This window comes from Myxine glutinosa, chromosome 1 (assembly GCF_964187855.1).
Source record: "Myxine glutinosa chromosome 1, kmMyxGlut1.1, whole genome shotgun sequence".
NCBI lineage: Eukaryota > Metazoa > Chordata > Myxini > Myxiniformes > Myxinidae > Myxine > Myxine glutinosa.
Window position 1 is genome coordinate 70,240,184 of NC_136261.1, and position 15,824 is coordinate 70,256,007.

General features: G+C 43.7%; 1 protein-coding gene across 3 annotated transcripts in view; it reads left to right on the forward strand.

Annotated features, from left to right (window-relative positions):
• LOC137424887 (uncharacterized) overlaps positions 1 to 15,824 on the forward strand; it is a 60,660-nt gene that overhangs the window by 15,004 nt on the left and 29,832 nt on the right. For 2 of the 3 annotated variants that reach the window (XM_068112773.2, XM_068112789.2), the window contains one exon: positions 3,413 to 3,469. The exons of the other annotated variant lie outside the window; for it this stretch is intronic. In XM_068112773.2, coding sequence (XP_067968874.2) covers positions 3,413 to 3,469 — 57 coding nt within the window. The remainder of the gene's footprint in view (positions 1 to 3,412; positions 3,470 to 15,824) is intronic. 3 annotated transcript variants of the gene reach the window in all.

The window sequence follows — 15,824 nt, forward strand, 5'->3', positions numbered from 1 at the left end:
TTCCAGCCCGATTTCCTCCTAAGTCATGTCAGGGGGAAGGGCGTCATTTAGTGTTGTACTAAAGGTCATAACTAATGTTTATGTGGTTTGCAGTGCTGTAATGGACAAAGGTTTGACTACTCGGTGAGACATACAAGGGCTATACGCATTATTCCCTAACTAACTATCACACAAATCTCCTGGTAGATCCACAATCATACATCTTATCCCGACAAACGCCTAAACATAAAGAACTTATTACAGGTAGATTCCCTATTGCGACAGTCGAATACCTACCTATACAGATCTACCTGGCTCTAGATATTGCTTTACCGCCCAGACATAAGAGTATCCACCTCCACTTCGGTAAGGGCTCACAGTTCATGGACCAAGCTGTTCAACTTTTTCAGAGTTTTTCCACAACTTCCAAATGAAAAACAAATTCTACAAATTTCAGAAAATTAATTAAATATACAAAACTAGAATATCTTATTTGGAAAATTGTCCCACCCCCCTTATAATAGCAATTGTAAATTAGCTCAGGTGTGTCCAATCGCCTTCAAAATCGCACACAAAGTTAATTGGCCTCCACCTGTGTTAAATTGTAGTAATGCTGGTTATTTCAGAATAAAATCAGCTATTCCTGTAGGTTTCCTCTGCTGGGTAGTGCATTTCACAGCAAAGACTCAACAATGAGCACCAAGGGGCTTTCAAAAGACCCTCGGGATAAAGTTGTGGAAAGGCACAGATCAGGGCATGGGTATAAAAAATATTTCAAAGGCCTTGAATACCCCTTGGATTGCCCACCTTGAGTCCCGTTTGAGGCATGCAAAAAACCATTTTGGAGATTCTGAAGCCATGTGACAAAAACTTTTGTGATCTGACGAAACCAAGATACAACTTTTTGACCTAAATGCAAAACGTTATGTTTCCCACAAAACAAACACAGCACACCACCCAAAGAAGACCATCCCTACTGTGAAGTATGGTGGTGGCAGCATCATGTTTTGGGGATGTTTCTCATCAGCAGGGACTGGGTCACTTGTCAGGATAGAAAAGAAAATGGATGGAGCAAAATCGAGAAATATCTTGATTCAATCGAAAATCCATGTCAATCAACACTCACATGCAACTTGACTGAGCTTGAACAGTTTTGTGCAGAAGAATGGGCAAACATTGTCCAAATAAGGTGTGGAAAGTTTGAAGAGACCTATCCCAACAGACTCACAGCTATAATTGTTGGCAACGGTGCTTCTGCCAAGTATTAACTCGGGAGGGTGCGGGGGTGTTGGTGGGGAGGAAAGGGGGGGGGGGGGGAGGGAGGTTCATACTTTTTCATTTGTATTGTTAATTAATTTTCTGAAATTTGTAAAACTATCAACGGTACCCGCCCTATGGGCGGGGCTCCAATTGGGAAGCCCAAATGAAAAGGCAAAATATCAGAAATTGAAGGTTTTTTTATTTTAAATGATTCATATAAACATCCGTTGAATCATATCACATGCAAATCATCAAAATCTAAACAGTATCTTTAGAATTTCAATAAAAGCCACATCACTGTTCATATTGGTAAATATTATTCCATCGTGTTTCAAATCATGATCGATGCACTATCATCGTGATGATCGTGAATCGTGATCGATAATAGTGTTCACAATCGCTATGTCGTATGTACTCCCGATACGTGTACCAAATTCCCGATACGTGTAACTGTACCAAATCAACAGTTAAAAGGATTTTGAGCCGATAGCTGTTACGGCCTTGGCAAGATCGATAGAGACAGCGATCTGTTAGCGTATTCACCGCCCAAATAGCTATGTGGAATTCTCTCATGTAGAGATTTAACGTTACGGCTGTTACGGCTTTGGCAAGATCGATGGAGACAGCGTTTATTATACTTTTAATGAAGGACACTGTCTCAAGCCCCAGTCCCCATCATGGATGGGGCTCAGCAGTTTACCCGAGCCTGACGGCGAAGGGCAAGGTACACGCTGGCCCATCCAGTCTAGTGCGCGTGCGGCCCCGGACATCAAAGGGCATTAAACGTTCATTGAACATTAAACGTTCATTAAACATTAAACGTTCATTAAAGGATTACAAAACGAAAAACATTACGAAATTACGTTCACACCGTCACATCAAACACTACCGTGAACACATACATCGTCACAATGAGAACATCGTCACAATGAACGTTATGCGAACTGATATCAAATACAAACGAGGGAATCTGAATTAAGGAAAATAAACACGTCCTCTGTGTCAAAATGTACGCTGATGCAGCTTATCTGTCTCGTCGTCCTCTTCTTGGCTTGGACAAATCCTCCGTCTGCCTCGCACGCCCCGCTAGGCCCGAGCCAACGCCCTCGCCGCTGCACCCGAGGTCCCGCTCCAAGCTCCGAAGCCCCGAGCACCGAGCACCAAGCACTGATCACCACTAGGTCCCACAGCAGGCTAGCGCGAATCCACCCAGCAAAGAGGAGCGAGCTCCAACCACCTCGACGGCGATCTTCCACACGACAGCCAACTCAACCCGGGCCAGGACCCTGCTCACAAGCCAACTCAGGATCGCACCGGGATTCTCTCAAGCTGTGAACTCCTTCGAACCAACTCTTCTGCGGAACTCTCCTCGACTCTCTGGTCCAACTCGACTCAACTGTGCACGACTCTGTTCAGCGCACCTCCGAACTGCACTCGAACTCTTGACTCGAGTCAGGGCTCTGCTCTCCTCTCAACTCACACCGGGACTGCCGAAAATGGCGTCCGAGCCTCGATAATATCTCCGGCCGATGACGTCACATTGGCGCACTGCTCTGCCAATAAGAGCCTCCCACGGCTTGCCGGCTCGTCCAGGTCACGCTCTCTGCGTCACTGCCGCGCTCTCTACTGCTTCTTCTTCATAGCACGTGCTATGCGAGGTTGGTAGGCCTTGCGGAGGTGTAAATGGTAGTGGCCAATTGTGGCTGTGTTCCAGCCCGATTTCCTCCTAAGTCATGTCAGGGGGAAGGGCGTCATTTAGTGTTGTACTAAAGGTCATAACTAATGTTTATGTGGTTTGCAGTGCTGTAATGGACAAAGGTTTGACTACTCGGTGAGACATACAAGGGCTATACGCATTATTCCCTAACTAACTATCACACAAATCTCCTGGTAGATCCACAATCATACATCTTATCCCGACAAACGCCTAAACATAAAGAACTTATTACAGGTAGATTCCCTATTGCGACAGTCGAATACCTACCTATACAGATCTACCTAGACTTTAATGCAATTTAATTCCAGACTATAAGATAACAAAAGGTGAAAATTTGGAAAGGGGGTGTAAATTTTTTATAGGCACTGTGTAGATGCATATATACTGTATGTGTAGATATGGCTTCTTTGTGTCAACGTGATTAGACAATACTTTCCCCCACTCTCCCCCCATCAGATGTATTGAACATCATTGAGGTGGAACCTGGAGCTTTAGAGGCCATGGATAAAAAAGGTGTGGTGAAAGTACATTTTTCATCCTTGCTTATTGTTTTCTAATTTTGTGATCCTTTATACAGGGTGGCCCAGAAATACCTGCCATATTCATATTTAATGTAAAAGGAGCCTTTTAACAGAAAATGAGAATATTAGCATATCATATAAAACTACAGTCTCAGGAGATTATCTAGGTGTTGAAAACGATGCTTTTTAATTGTCCACCATATTCATGTTTGCATTTACACACATGAAATGCCACAACACATTGTTACACATTCACTGTGTAAAAGGCCATGGAAATGCTCAGGATGTTCTTCTGCCCAAAAACCCAAAAATGAGCTTCGTCTGACATAATTGGTCTCTCAATAAACCTGTCATCCTTCTCGCTCATCCGAAGAAATGTTTCACAAAATTCCTTCCTGGTTCATTTATCAACGTCACTAAGTTCGTGAACCACTTTAATTTTTGTAGGGGAACATGTGCACAGCATCGTTCAGCGTTGTTTGAAGGGATTTTATTTTTATGTTCTTTGCCTGAAACGGTTTTCTTGTCGAACAGAGCGGACGATGCTGAACAGCTGCGTGCACAACTGCAATATTGTTAGGCAAAAGGACACTTCTGGGTCGTCCTGGAGGAGGGAAGGCTGTTGCATTGGCAGTTTCAGAAAACGTTTTGGCATATGAGAGTATACATCATCGACCGAATGAACAACGAACTCTAAGGGGATCAAATGGTGAAGTGCTCGAGATAGTTAGACTTCAAATGCCTTGGCTCATATACTAACACTGCCTATGACGTCAGCTGCCACATTGGACAGGTGTGGGCAGCAGCAAACACGCTTGAGAAAGTTTGGCGCACGTTGCTGCAACGAAGCACCAACATCCGGCTTTGTAAAGCTCCAGTTGAATTAATCTTACTGTGCGGGTGTGAGTCGTGGACGCTACTAGTAGCATAACACGTAAATTCGATGGCAACTACACCAAGCTCCTCCGTAAAATACACAACATCCGTTGGCAAGACCACGTCACAAACATTGAACTATATGGTAATTTACCAAAATTTTCTGATGTGAGGGAGAGGCGCTTGAGATGTGTGGGTCATGTCCTCCGGCACAAAGAAGAAGCGGCGAATAGCGTCATACTTTGGAAGCCATCACAAAGGAGATTTGGTCAGCCAAACCTGACGTTAATAAATATTGTCTGCAGCGACACGGCTACATTCGGACAAACTGAAATCCGCCGCAACTGACAGAGCTGTTTGGGCAAATCTGACAAAGTAACTTTGTTCTTTGTTGCTCTGGTTTCTTTTTGGTGTTTTGTTTGTGATTGTCTGATCAACATTATGTATGTATGTATGTGTAGGTAAGTTAGTAGTAGTAGTCGGTAAGTTAGTGTTAGTAGTAGTAGTAGTAGTAGGTAAGTTAGTGTTAGTAGTAGTAGTAGGTAAGTTAGTCGTGTTAGTAGTAGTGGTAGTAGTAGTAGGTAAGTTAGTAGTAGGTAAGTTAGTAGTAGTAGGTAAGTTAGTAGTAGTAGTAGTAGTAGGTAAGTTAGTAGTAGTGTTAGTAGTAGTAGTAGTAGTAGTAGGCAAGTTAGTAGTAGTGCTTTTGTTGGAAAGGCTATAGAGATTTGCGTTCAGAGCCCATGCAAGCTCAGGCAAACATACGTTCCCAGTTTAATGTCGCTCAATTCCTCATCTCTGCAAGTCCATGGTTTGAACTACAGTAGACAAGGTAGAGCATTTTGAAGAGAAAGCACTACCAAGACAGATAAGGGGAAGGTAAGAGAACGCCAAAGAACACCAAAAAAAAAGAACGCCAAATAACACATTTATACAAATAAGAGCAAAGTATCTTGTGGGGAAACCGTACAAAGTGCATCATTTATAGTCCAGGTTTCCTTAAACTTTTGAACAGTGTTACTATATTCTGCCGCCTTGTACTCCGAAATAATGCGTGAGCGTATTAAGCCCTTCAGCCATACAGAACTGTGTTCCACCACATCTTTCTCTATTTTTGCCTTCCTGGTTTTATATATTGCCATTTTTGCACAGGCTAAAATAAAGTTAACAAGGAGATCTCGTGACTTGCTTAGTTTCTTTACCGGGTGCCCGATGATAAAAAGTGTTGGAGAGAAGTGAAGCCAGAAGCGCAAGAGAAGATTTTTCATCAGTAAGAACACTGGTTCAAGACGGTGGCATTGAAGGTATATGTGAAATATAGTTTCCCTTTCACCACAAAAGCAGCATTCCTCTGGGAAGTTAGTGAAATGCCGCATCATAGATCCAGAGCTCAGTGCCCCATGTAGCAACCTCCAACTTAAGTCTGCCATCATTCTTGGCGTTGGGTAGAGATAAAGTGAATCCCAACGTGGATGAACAGTCGAAGGAAGTGGAAGAATCTCATGCCAGGGAGTATCCAGTCGGGTTGCAAGAGCTATATAATGGAGCGAGTGGATCACTAGCAGGTATATATTTTTCCTTGATAGCCCACAGAACGACATTTCCACTGTGCCAGGGGTCTTACTCATATTGTTTGCAGGTATTGGCTGAGAGAGCTCGCAACATCGTGGTCGGATTTTAAAATCCATGGAGTTACCGATGGACATCTGTCCAGATCCATCACCCTCTTTGGGATTCTCTAGATATTCCAGACAATCGGGAGGCAAGGAGCTTTTGACCTCTTCAAGTATCCTGGAGGGGATCCTGATTGTCCTCAGGCCCATTTTCGCTGCGAGCTCCTTGGGTAAAATAAGCCTTCTCTTCCCATCGTTCAGAAGGTCTCCCACTGTGGATATGCTACCAGCTAAGAGGCTCCTTACTGAAAAGGAAGCCAGAGTTTGGCCCTGTAGAAGAGGGTTGAGAATGAGCGGTTCTTCTAACAGGTCCTTGCCTGGATAAGGAACTGTTCTTTGTACGTCGACTACATTCCAAGCCTTCAGCATTTCTTGATAAAAAAGAGGCAATGTAGCACTAGACAGGCATGAGATGTACTGATGAAAAGATTCCTTTTGTACCCAAGATTGAGCAATTTGCTGAAGAAGTATGATGCCAGTGAGCACCATTGTGGTGCAGGGTTCACATGTAGGTAACGTTGTATGGTCTTCAGCCTGGATGCGTGGTAGTGGCTTCGAAGGCAGGGAAAAGACTGTCCACCTTCTGAAAAAGGCAAGCTCAGAATGCCCAGGGAAACCCAGTGTTTACCATTCCAAAAGTAGTCCAGTAGCTTCCTCTGCATCTTAACCAGAAACTCCTCTGGAGTGCTTATGCAAGAGAGCCTGAATACTAACTTCGGAATTATAAACTGTTTAATAAGGAGTGTTTTTCCCCTCAGAGACAGGACTTTTAGTAGTCCACTCCAGTCTCTCAACTTTGCTTCGATCTTGTCCCCTAAAGTGTTCCAGTTATTGAGTGGTGAGGACCCATGGGAAGTGGACAAGTGCACCCCCAAATATTTGATCATTGCGACTCCAGGTCAATTTCTGAAAAAGTGTTGGTAACTCCTTTACCTGCATTTGTCCAATTAGAAGCCCCGAGCTTTTCCTCCAATTGATTGTAGCAGACGATGCTGCTGAATAGACCTGCTGACAATCATAAACTATTTGCATATCCCTTGCATTACTGGCAAACACGAGAACATCATCTGCATATGCAGAAAGTTTGAGGTTGACCCTGTTGTGTGGCACCACAATGCCAGTTAGCCTTCTTCTCATCAAACAAAGGAAGGGTTCGATACTATAGGGAATATAATTGGCCGGACAGGGGACATCCTTGTCTTATTCCTCTCTCAAATGGAAAGGGCGCGAGCAAGAAACCGTTGACTTTAACGAGGCATTCTGCCGACATGTGCAACGTCTGAATCATGCCTACAAATCTCCTCCCCAACCCAAATGTTAGCAAGGTTTCAAACAGATACTCATGGTTCATCTGGTCAAAGGCTTTCTCCTGATCCAAGGAAAGAAATCCGACTTGAGTCCGAGTCATGTCCGCATACTGTATCAGGTCTCTGACAAGGGCTATGTTGTCATGTATTGTCCTGCCTGGAATGGCATAAGATTGGTCCGGGCTGACTAATTTTGTCAGGACTGGTCCGAGACGGAGTGACAACATTTTAGCCATGACCTTATAATCCACACACAGCAGAGACACAGGGCAGTAATTCTTCAAGTCTCTCAAGTCACCCTCCTTGGGAATCAAGACCAGAATCGCTCGACGCCAAGAAAGGGGCATTATACCTGTATCACATGCTTCCTGAGCTACGCTTAGGTAATCAGGTCCAACCAAGTCCCATACTTTTGTATAGAATTCACATGATAAGCCATCCATGCCAGGGGATTTATCTCTTGATAGGCTGTGCCCGGCGGTTTTCAATTCTTCCAGTGCAGGGCGGATTCTGCAACTGGACCTGATGGCATCAGCCCACGGGTCCTAAAATCCTGTTCTTCCGCTCTTTCACTCCCTCTCTCTGTTCCCTTTACCCTCTCTTTTGCTCAAGGTCATCTTCCATCTGCTTGGAAATCTGTCAACATCACCGCTTTGCACAAAAAAGGTGCAAAAACAGATCCCAGCAACTACAGACCAATCAGCCTTCTCCCAATTATCAGCAAAGTCATGGAATCCATCATTGCTTCAGATATGAAATCTTTCCTCTTCTCCAATGGCTTGATCTCTGATCATCAATTTGGTTTCAGACCTGGACACTCTACTCTGGACATGCTGCTTCTGCTTTCTCAACAATGGATGGAGGTCCTCAATGCCAAACAGGAAATTAGAGCAGTCTCCCTTGACATTTCACATGCCTTCGATACGGTCTGGCACCCCGCTCTGCTCACCAAACTCTCCTCTTTTGGTATCCATGGAAATCTCCACGCATGGCTGGCGGACTTCCTCTCTAGTCGTAGTCAACGTGTGGCCCTGAATGGGTTTCTCTCATCTCCTCTTCCTGTTCAGGCTGGAGTTCCACAAGGCAGTGTTCTGGGCCCTGTGCTTTTTCTGGTCTTCATCAATGATCTCTCTGACTCTCTTGAAAATCCTCTGTATCTCTTTGCTGATGACTCTACTCTCTGTCGCTCCATTCTTCATCCCTCAGATCGGCAGTCTGCAGCCTCCTCACTCTCTGCAGACCTGGACAAAATCACAGACTGGGCAAACAAGTGGAACATGTCTTTCAATCCTGACAAATCTCACACTCTTACGATGTCTCTCCGAAAAGACCGACTGGACAACCCTACCATCCACTTTCTGAATAATCCTCTCCAAGAAGTTCTGTCACTCAAGCTTTTGGGTCTCACTATCTGCCATGATCTTTCCTGGGAAAACCACATTTCAAATCTGGCCTCCAAAGCCAGTCGCCGACTGGGCATCCTCTGTCGTGCGAAGTCCTTCCTTGGCACACCTGAGCTCCTCACCACATACAAGGCTTTCATCCGCAGCTCAATGGAATACTGCTCTCCCCTCTGGGCTGGTGCTCCTGCCTCACACCTAGCTCGTCTTCACGCTGTTGAAACCAAAGCATTCAGAATCATTGGAATCTCCCGCGATGAAGCTAACTCGGAGGGCCTCTCACTCACTCACCGCAGGCAGGTTGGTGGTCTTTCCGTCTTCTACCGACTCCTTTCTGGCCTTGCCCCCCCAGCTCTCTCTGGGCTCTGTCCCGCAAATATTCCTACAGGTCGCACAAGATCTGCCTGCAACCCTCTTGTGGTCAAACTGCCAAAATCAAGACTCTCTGCTCACCTTCACTCCTTCATTCCTCTTTTCTCCCGCCTCTGGAACAAACTCCCTCACTCTCTTCAATCCCACTCCACCCTCCAGGTCTTTAAAACAGCTGTTCACCACCATCTCTTATCTTCCCCATCCAAAACCTTGATCTTTTCTACCCCCGCTAATTTCACCCCAATTCCACTTTTTTGAAATACCAACTTCTGTCCTGGAAGTCCTTGGTGTCCTTGTGTTTTATACTTCTCCCTCCCCCCCCCCCCCCCCTTCCCACGCCTCCTCCCCCCAAGCCCTCTCCCTTCCACACATCTCCCTGCTCTCAAATGTTGTGTTTGTGTGCTTCCCCTTCTCTCCCCATCTTGTTTTCCGCTCCCTCTTGTTATATATTTTGTTTGTCTGGTTGATTTGTTTGTGAAGTAAATGTTAGAATGCTCTTTCACGAGCCTCGATTCAGTATAGAAAAAAAAAAAGAAAAAAAAAAGGAGTCTCCAGCTGCTCCCGGTCATCCACAGAGGCTTCAGGAAGACTACTCCACAAAGTGCCACCTGCACCTGTGTCTGTGCTCTTACCCGAATACAGCTGAGCGTAAAAGGCTCTAATTCGTTTTTGAACACCCTCAGAGCCATTGAGCAAGAGACCATCTTCTGCGAGAATACTCGCTATAGTCCTGAATTGACCTTTGCGTTTTTCCACCCCTTTGAGATATTTCAGGACGTATTCATCCTCAGAAATAAACTGCAAACGAGAGCGCACATACGCCCCTCATGCCTTCACACGACTACATGCTTTAAGGGTGCTCTTTTTTTCTTGGTATGCCTGCAGTTCAGTAGAGGTAAGTGTGGCCAGGTGCTTCTCAAGGTGCAGCAGTTCCTCTTCCAGTCTTTTGATCCCTAACCCAAGTGTTTTGCTCGATCCATACGAGTATTCCTGACACAGCAATTTCAATCGTACCTTGCCTACATCCCACCAGAATCCAAGTGAGCAAAAATCTCCTTTTTTATTCCTCCAGGCTTGCCAAAAATTCAAAAAGATTGACAAAAAGGCTTCATCCTGACTTAAAGCATTGTTCAGGTGCCACAAGCCAGGGCCTCGCCTTGTTTCCGCCAGGGAAAGCTTAATCCAGGCCAAGTTGTGATCTGTGAAATGGGCAACTTTTATGCCGGGGTCACTGACAATCTTACACCAACGGTGAGACACGTAAATTCTATCGAGCCGGGATTGTGATATATGACCACCTCTGATACTCATATACGTGAATGTTCTGTCTGTGGGGTGTTGTATGTGCCAAGTATCCCTCAAGTTTAACAGTGTTATGGTTTGTTGTAATATTCTTACAGAGGGATTATGCGGCTCCTGACCTATTCGATCAAGGGAGGGGTTTAGAGTGCAATTAAAGTCTCCTCCAAGAATTACACACTCTTCACCAGGCAAGGTGAGCATGAATCTCTGCAACCGGTTGAAGAAAATCCCCCTTGCAACTCCTACACAAGGTGCATAAATGTTGACGAAATTGACAACAAATTCTTCAAACTTTGCTTTTATATGTAGCAACCGCCCCACACTGGCTTCCTTTACGACAAGTATTTCAGGTTTCCTCTTTGGTGAAAAGAGGGTAGCCACTCCACAAGATGTGTCCGTTAAGTGACTGAAAAAGGCCAAGCCTTCCCATTGGTTTTCCCATCGGGATGCAGCCTCTGGGGTCGTGTGGGTTTCCTGCAGAAAGGTTACTTCAAGTTTTTCCTTCACACAGAATGACAATACCTGGTGCACACGGAATGCATCCTTACAGCCATTGACATTCAATGATCCTATTCGTAAGTTTGATGTCATTATTGTATTGAGAGTTTTGTTTCTGTGAAATTCATCCTCCTAAACGAATTTATATTCAGGCCTGTAACTCAACAACTTTGCTAGAAACTTCCTGACTCGGGCTTGTTCGGCCGAGCCTGAAGTCCTTGTTTTATGTCCCTCTCTCCTTAGTACATACAAGGAATGCACTAGCAAGTCATAATCTTTCCACCGTTTCAGCGCATTTTCCACTTTCTTCCTGCTATGCAAGCTTTGTTCCAGGAACTCGAGTATCTCCTGGCTGGGGATGCAGGAATGGCGTCCTGCAGGTAGGTCTGTCTCTAAACCAGTCAGTGACCCTTGATAGTCTTCCCCATCACCAATACTTTCCTCATCATCGCTGTCTGGAGGTTCAAGATCCTTCTCCCTTGGTGTACTTGTACAATGTGTCAAGTCTTCTGCCATGTCGTCTCTCAAGGCTGACTTGGCATAATCTTCTGGTGCAGAGGAACGCTGCTTTGGCTCTGATGCGGCGGACGTTGCTTCACCTGTGGGAGTGGATGCCTCCTCCTCAGTTGGTATAGGAGATCCAACCTTTTGGGGTGGTAAAATAGAGATGTGCTCAACTATTCCCCTTTCTGCGCCAACAGTGAGTGAAGTGACATCACCTGAGATGTCGGTCAGTGCCAGCAACTTTATTGATGCTTGTGTGTCTGGTTCCCTCTCTCTGTCTGTCCCACCGATGAATGCTACTTCAGAATCCTTTGAAACTTTGGTGTTAATCCTTCGGTTCAGAACTGCTCTTGTAGATGTTTCAATCCCTGGTTCATTTTGAAGCTTCGTTGCAGTTGTTATTATTGGATGCATTTTCTCAGGAGCCAACATCACAGTATCGTTTGGCCCTGTCAAGTCAGATACCTCTAGGTTGTTTATCTTTACCATGCTGGGTTTACTACCTGACGGTCTCCCTTCCTGTTCATTCTTCAAACTGTCTTTGGGTGGATCTGAGAGAGAAGACTCTCCATATCCTGTCGTTTGATGAATAGTTTCCTCTTCTTCTTCTTCTTCCATTTCTTCAGATTGGGTTACCACTCTTTTCTCCTTCAGAATACTAGGCTTTACAAATCCCTTTGACACATTACTTCCCGTGCCATCCTCAATTGTACCAGGGTGTTCCGTGGTCCCATCCTCTGCGGGTTCCGATTCCTCTTCTGTGCTCTCTTTTCCTTCCCTGCTCCCACTGCCTGCCATTGATTTATGGCAGCGGAAGAGATGGGATGAGAAGCTGGTATCGAACTTTCTTGAGGGTCCACTGCCCTCGAGCACAAAGGAGCAGCTGCCTCTCTTAGGATACCTTCAGTGACGCTGGGATCCTCTCGAGGCTGATCTGGACGTTGAGGAGCTGCAACCTCTTTAATGATAGTGGGGCAGTCTGCTCTCCTGTGATCCTTCGCTTTGCATACAAAACAACGGGGTTCGTTTGTCATATAAAACACCCTGTAATTCTTTCCGTCAAAAGGAATAACAAACGACCCCTCACATTCAGCATCCTTTCCCAATTCAATGAATACTTGTCTTTTAAAGGACCAGACATGTTGTAGGGAGGGCTCATGACAGCCCAAAGACACAGGCTTGATGGGTGATCTCAACACTCCCAGTCGTTCCAGGAAAGGCACCACGACATTATCAGGCACGTAAGGAGGTATATTAGATATAATTATCCTTGACCAAGACTTGAGAGCGGCTCGACTTGTACAAAGAGTCCTCCCACACTAATCCCTTTCTCAATGGCCTTGTTTGCTGCAACCTCTGAGTTAAGAAAGAACACAGCTTGTCCATACATTTTCGAGGCTGCAACTATCGTTGCTGGATCAACCACACTAGCGAGTGCTCTTACATAGGCCTCTATTTGGGTGATTTGTCCCAACTCGCATTTCACCCCATGCTTCCTTGTTGACGCCTTAAACAGGTGGGCAGGGCGGTTCCCACCTGCACCAGAGGTAGTAGCGGCCATCCCTGCCATGTACCATCCAGAGGCATGATTACTATTAACGGTATATTTCCCGTCAAATGAAAATGAAAAAAAAAAAATCAATGAGCTCGTTCGCGAGCTTTTGCTTATTTTAGCACGACCGTACCGGTATGCTAATGATTAACTCAAAAGGATAATCAAACGCGCGTTGAGCAAATAACTTATCGGCTTAATCGCCAAAACTATGCAAATTTAGCACAGAAAGTCAAGGGTGATTAAGCAAAAACAAGGAAGTCAAACAGTTTGTGATACGCCACAAATCGGGCGCAGCAAAACTAGTCCCACACGGGTGAGGCCGCCGGCCGCGGCTAAGCCCGAACACAAAAGGACTAATAACTCAAACGGGATGTCAAAGTAAAATCACAAAATGAACCAACTCAGTTCAAATAACCCAAATAAACCAAAAATACAAACGAAAACGGAGGAGGATGAGGAGCAAATGTCGAAAATAGCACGGCTCGAGGAGCAGAAAAATGGCGTGGCGTAGTAGTAGTAGTAGTAGTAGTAGTAGTAGTAGTAGTAGTAGTAGGTAAGTTAGTAGTAGTAGTAGGTAAGTTAGTAGTAGGTAAGTTAGTAGTAGGTAAGTTAGTAGTAGTAGGTAAGTTAGTAGTAGTAGTAGTAGGTAAGTTAGTAGTAGTAGTAGGTAAATTAGTAGTAGTAGTAGGTAAGTTAGTCGTAGTGTTAGTAGTAGTAGTAGTAGTAGTAGTAGTAGGCAAGTTAGTAGTAGTAGTAGTTGTAGTTGTAGTAGTAGTAGGTAAGTTAGTCGTGTTAGTAGTAGTAGGTAAGTTAGTAGTAGTAGTAGTAGATAAGTTAGTAGTAGTAGTAGGTAAGTTAGTAGTAGTAGTAGGTAAGTTAGTAGTAGTGTTAGTAGTAGTAGTAGTAGTAGTAGTAGTAGTAGTCGGCAAGTTAGTAGTAGTAGTAGTAGTAGTAGTGTTAGTAGTAGGCAAGTTAGTAGTAGTAGTAGTAGGTAAGTTAGTAGTCGTAGTAGGTAAGTTAGTAGTGGAATGACATTCTTTGATCCTGAATTATTGAATGGGAGTTGAATTGAAGTTCCAGGATCCATATTTGTCCACTTCTCTGTATTAATCTGACAAGAATCCTTTATAATTTGCAATAGAATAAATGATTAAATAAGGTCGCATTGCTTAGGATTTTACTTGAATTTAAAATGTGCCAGTTATTTCTTGGGTACCCTGTAAATCCGAGTTGTTGTATTTGTAAATCAAGTCCTGACAATGAGTTGCTATCAGTTTACCATCTTGGTGCAAGTCCGTTTTACTTGTTGGATGAAGCACATATACCATTATTGTTGCAAGGAAGACTGAAGAATGTTATAAGAATCAAAATTTAAAATAAGGAATAATCAGTCACTTTTAAATGTTTAAGTTGAAATGGAATAAACTGAGATAATAAAGTCGCAAATGTTCGTAGGCGTGGCAGTGACATTGTTCAGAATCGGGGTATGAAAGTGAGCTTGAAGAATGATATGAGGGCACAGTATTTGATTGTTTTGAGGACAGTATTTGATTGTTATGAGGAGAGTATTTGATTGTTTTGAGGACAGTATTTGATTGTTTTGAGAAGAGTATTTGATTATTTTGAGGACAGTATTTGATTGTTATGAGGACAGTATTTGATTGTTTTGAGGGCAGTATTTGATTGTTATGAGGGCAGTATTTGATTGTTATGAGGGCAGTATTTGATTGTTATGAGGGCAGTATTTGATTGTTATGAGGGCAGTATTTGATTGTTTTGAGGGCAGTATTTGATTGTTATGAGGGCAGTATTTGATTGTTATGAGGGCAGTATTTGATTGTTATGAGGGCAGTATTTGATTGTTATGAGGGCAGTATTTGATTGTTATGAGGGCAGTATTTGATTGTTATGAGGACAGTATTTGATTGTTTTGAGGACAGTATTTGATTGTTTTGAGGGCAGTATTTGATTGTTATGAGGAGAGTATTTGATTGTTTTGAGGACAGTATTTGATTGTTATGAGGACAGTATTTGATTGTTATGAGAAGAGTATTTGATTATTTTGAGGACAGTATTTTATTGTTTTGAGGACAATTATTGTTATGAGCAAAATGATTGTGATGAGGACAGCGTCTATATTATAAAAGGAGCCGCATCCATATAAAATGTGCAAAGGTAAAAATTAATAAATTGCATGTTTTCAGGTATAAAAATGGACGACAAATAACGTGATTTATGACAGGTAAATAGGGAACTTCTCTTCATCTCTGCTGTGCCGCCTTAAGTCCCCTGGATGAGTTCAGATCGGCAAACTCGAGAGCTTTGTGCTGCAACACATTCTTGATGCAGCACTAGCTGTATCTTCAAATTTGAGATATTCTTCATAGGACCTGATAAACTCCACTGGGTTGGGTCCTCAAAGTGAATCCCTGCATTATTTTGAGAGGCAGGTGATATATGATTTTTCTCTCCCCATCTTGTCTACCGCTCCCCTTATTTTGTGTTTTATGTGTCGGTTTGTGTCGGTTTGACTTTTTGTGTGATTAATGTTAGCTCTTTCAGGAGCCTCGATCTTGAATACAAAAAATAATAATAACTAGAATGCCACTCAGTAGAGCGCATACTCCCGCCGTGGGTCAAGTTGGAATAGTACGATTTCACAAAAGTTTGAGGGAGTAGTTCAGTGACAACACAAGATAAGACAACACGACAGACACTGCACAGATATATATTTAGAATATATAGAAGATAATGTAAAAAAACAAAAAAAAAACAAGGCAATTTCACGTACATTTTCGGATTCAGCGTTCAATTCTATATAAGTGAGTGTATTTTGAGGCATGCGTGACTTCAAATAAAATTG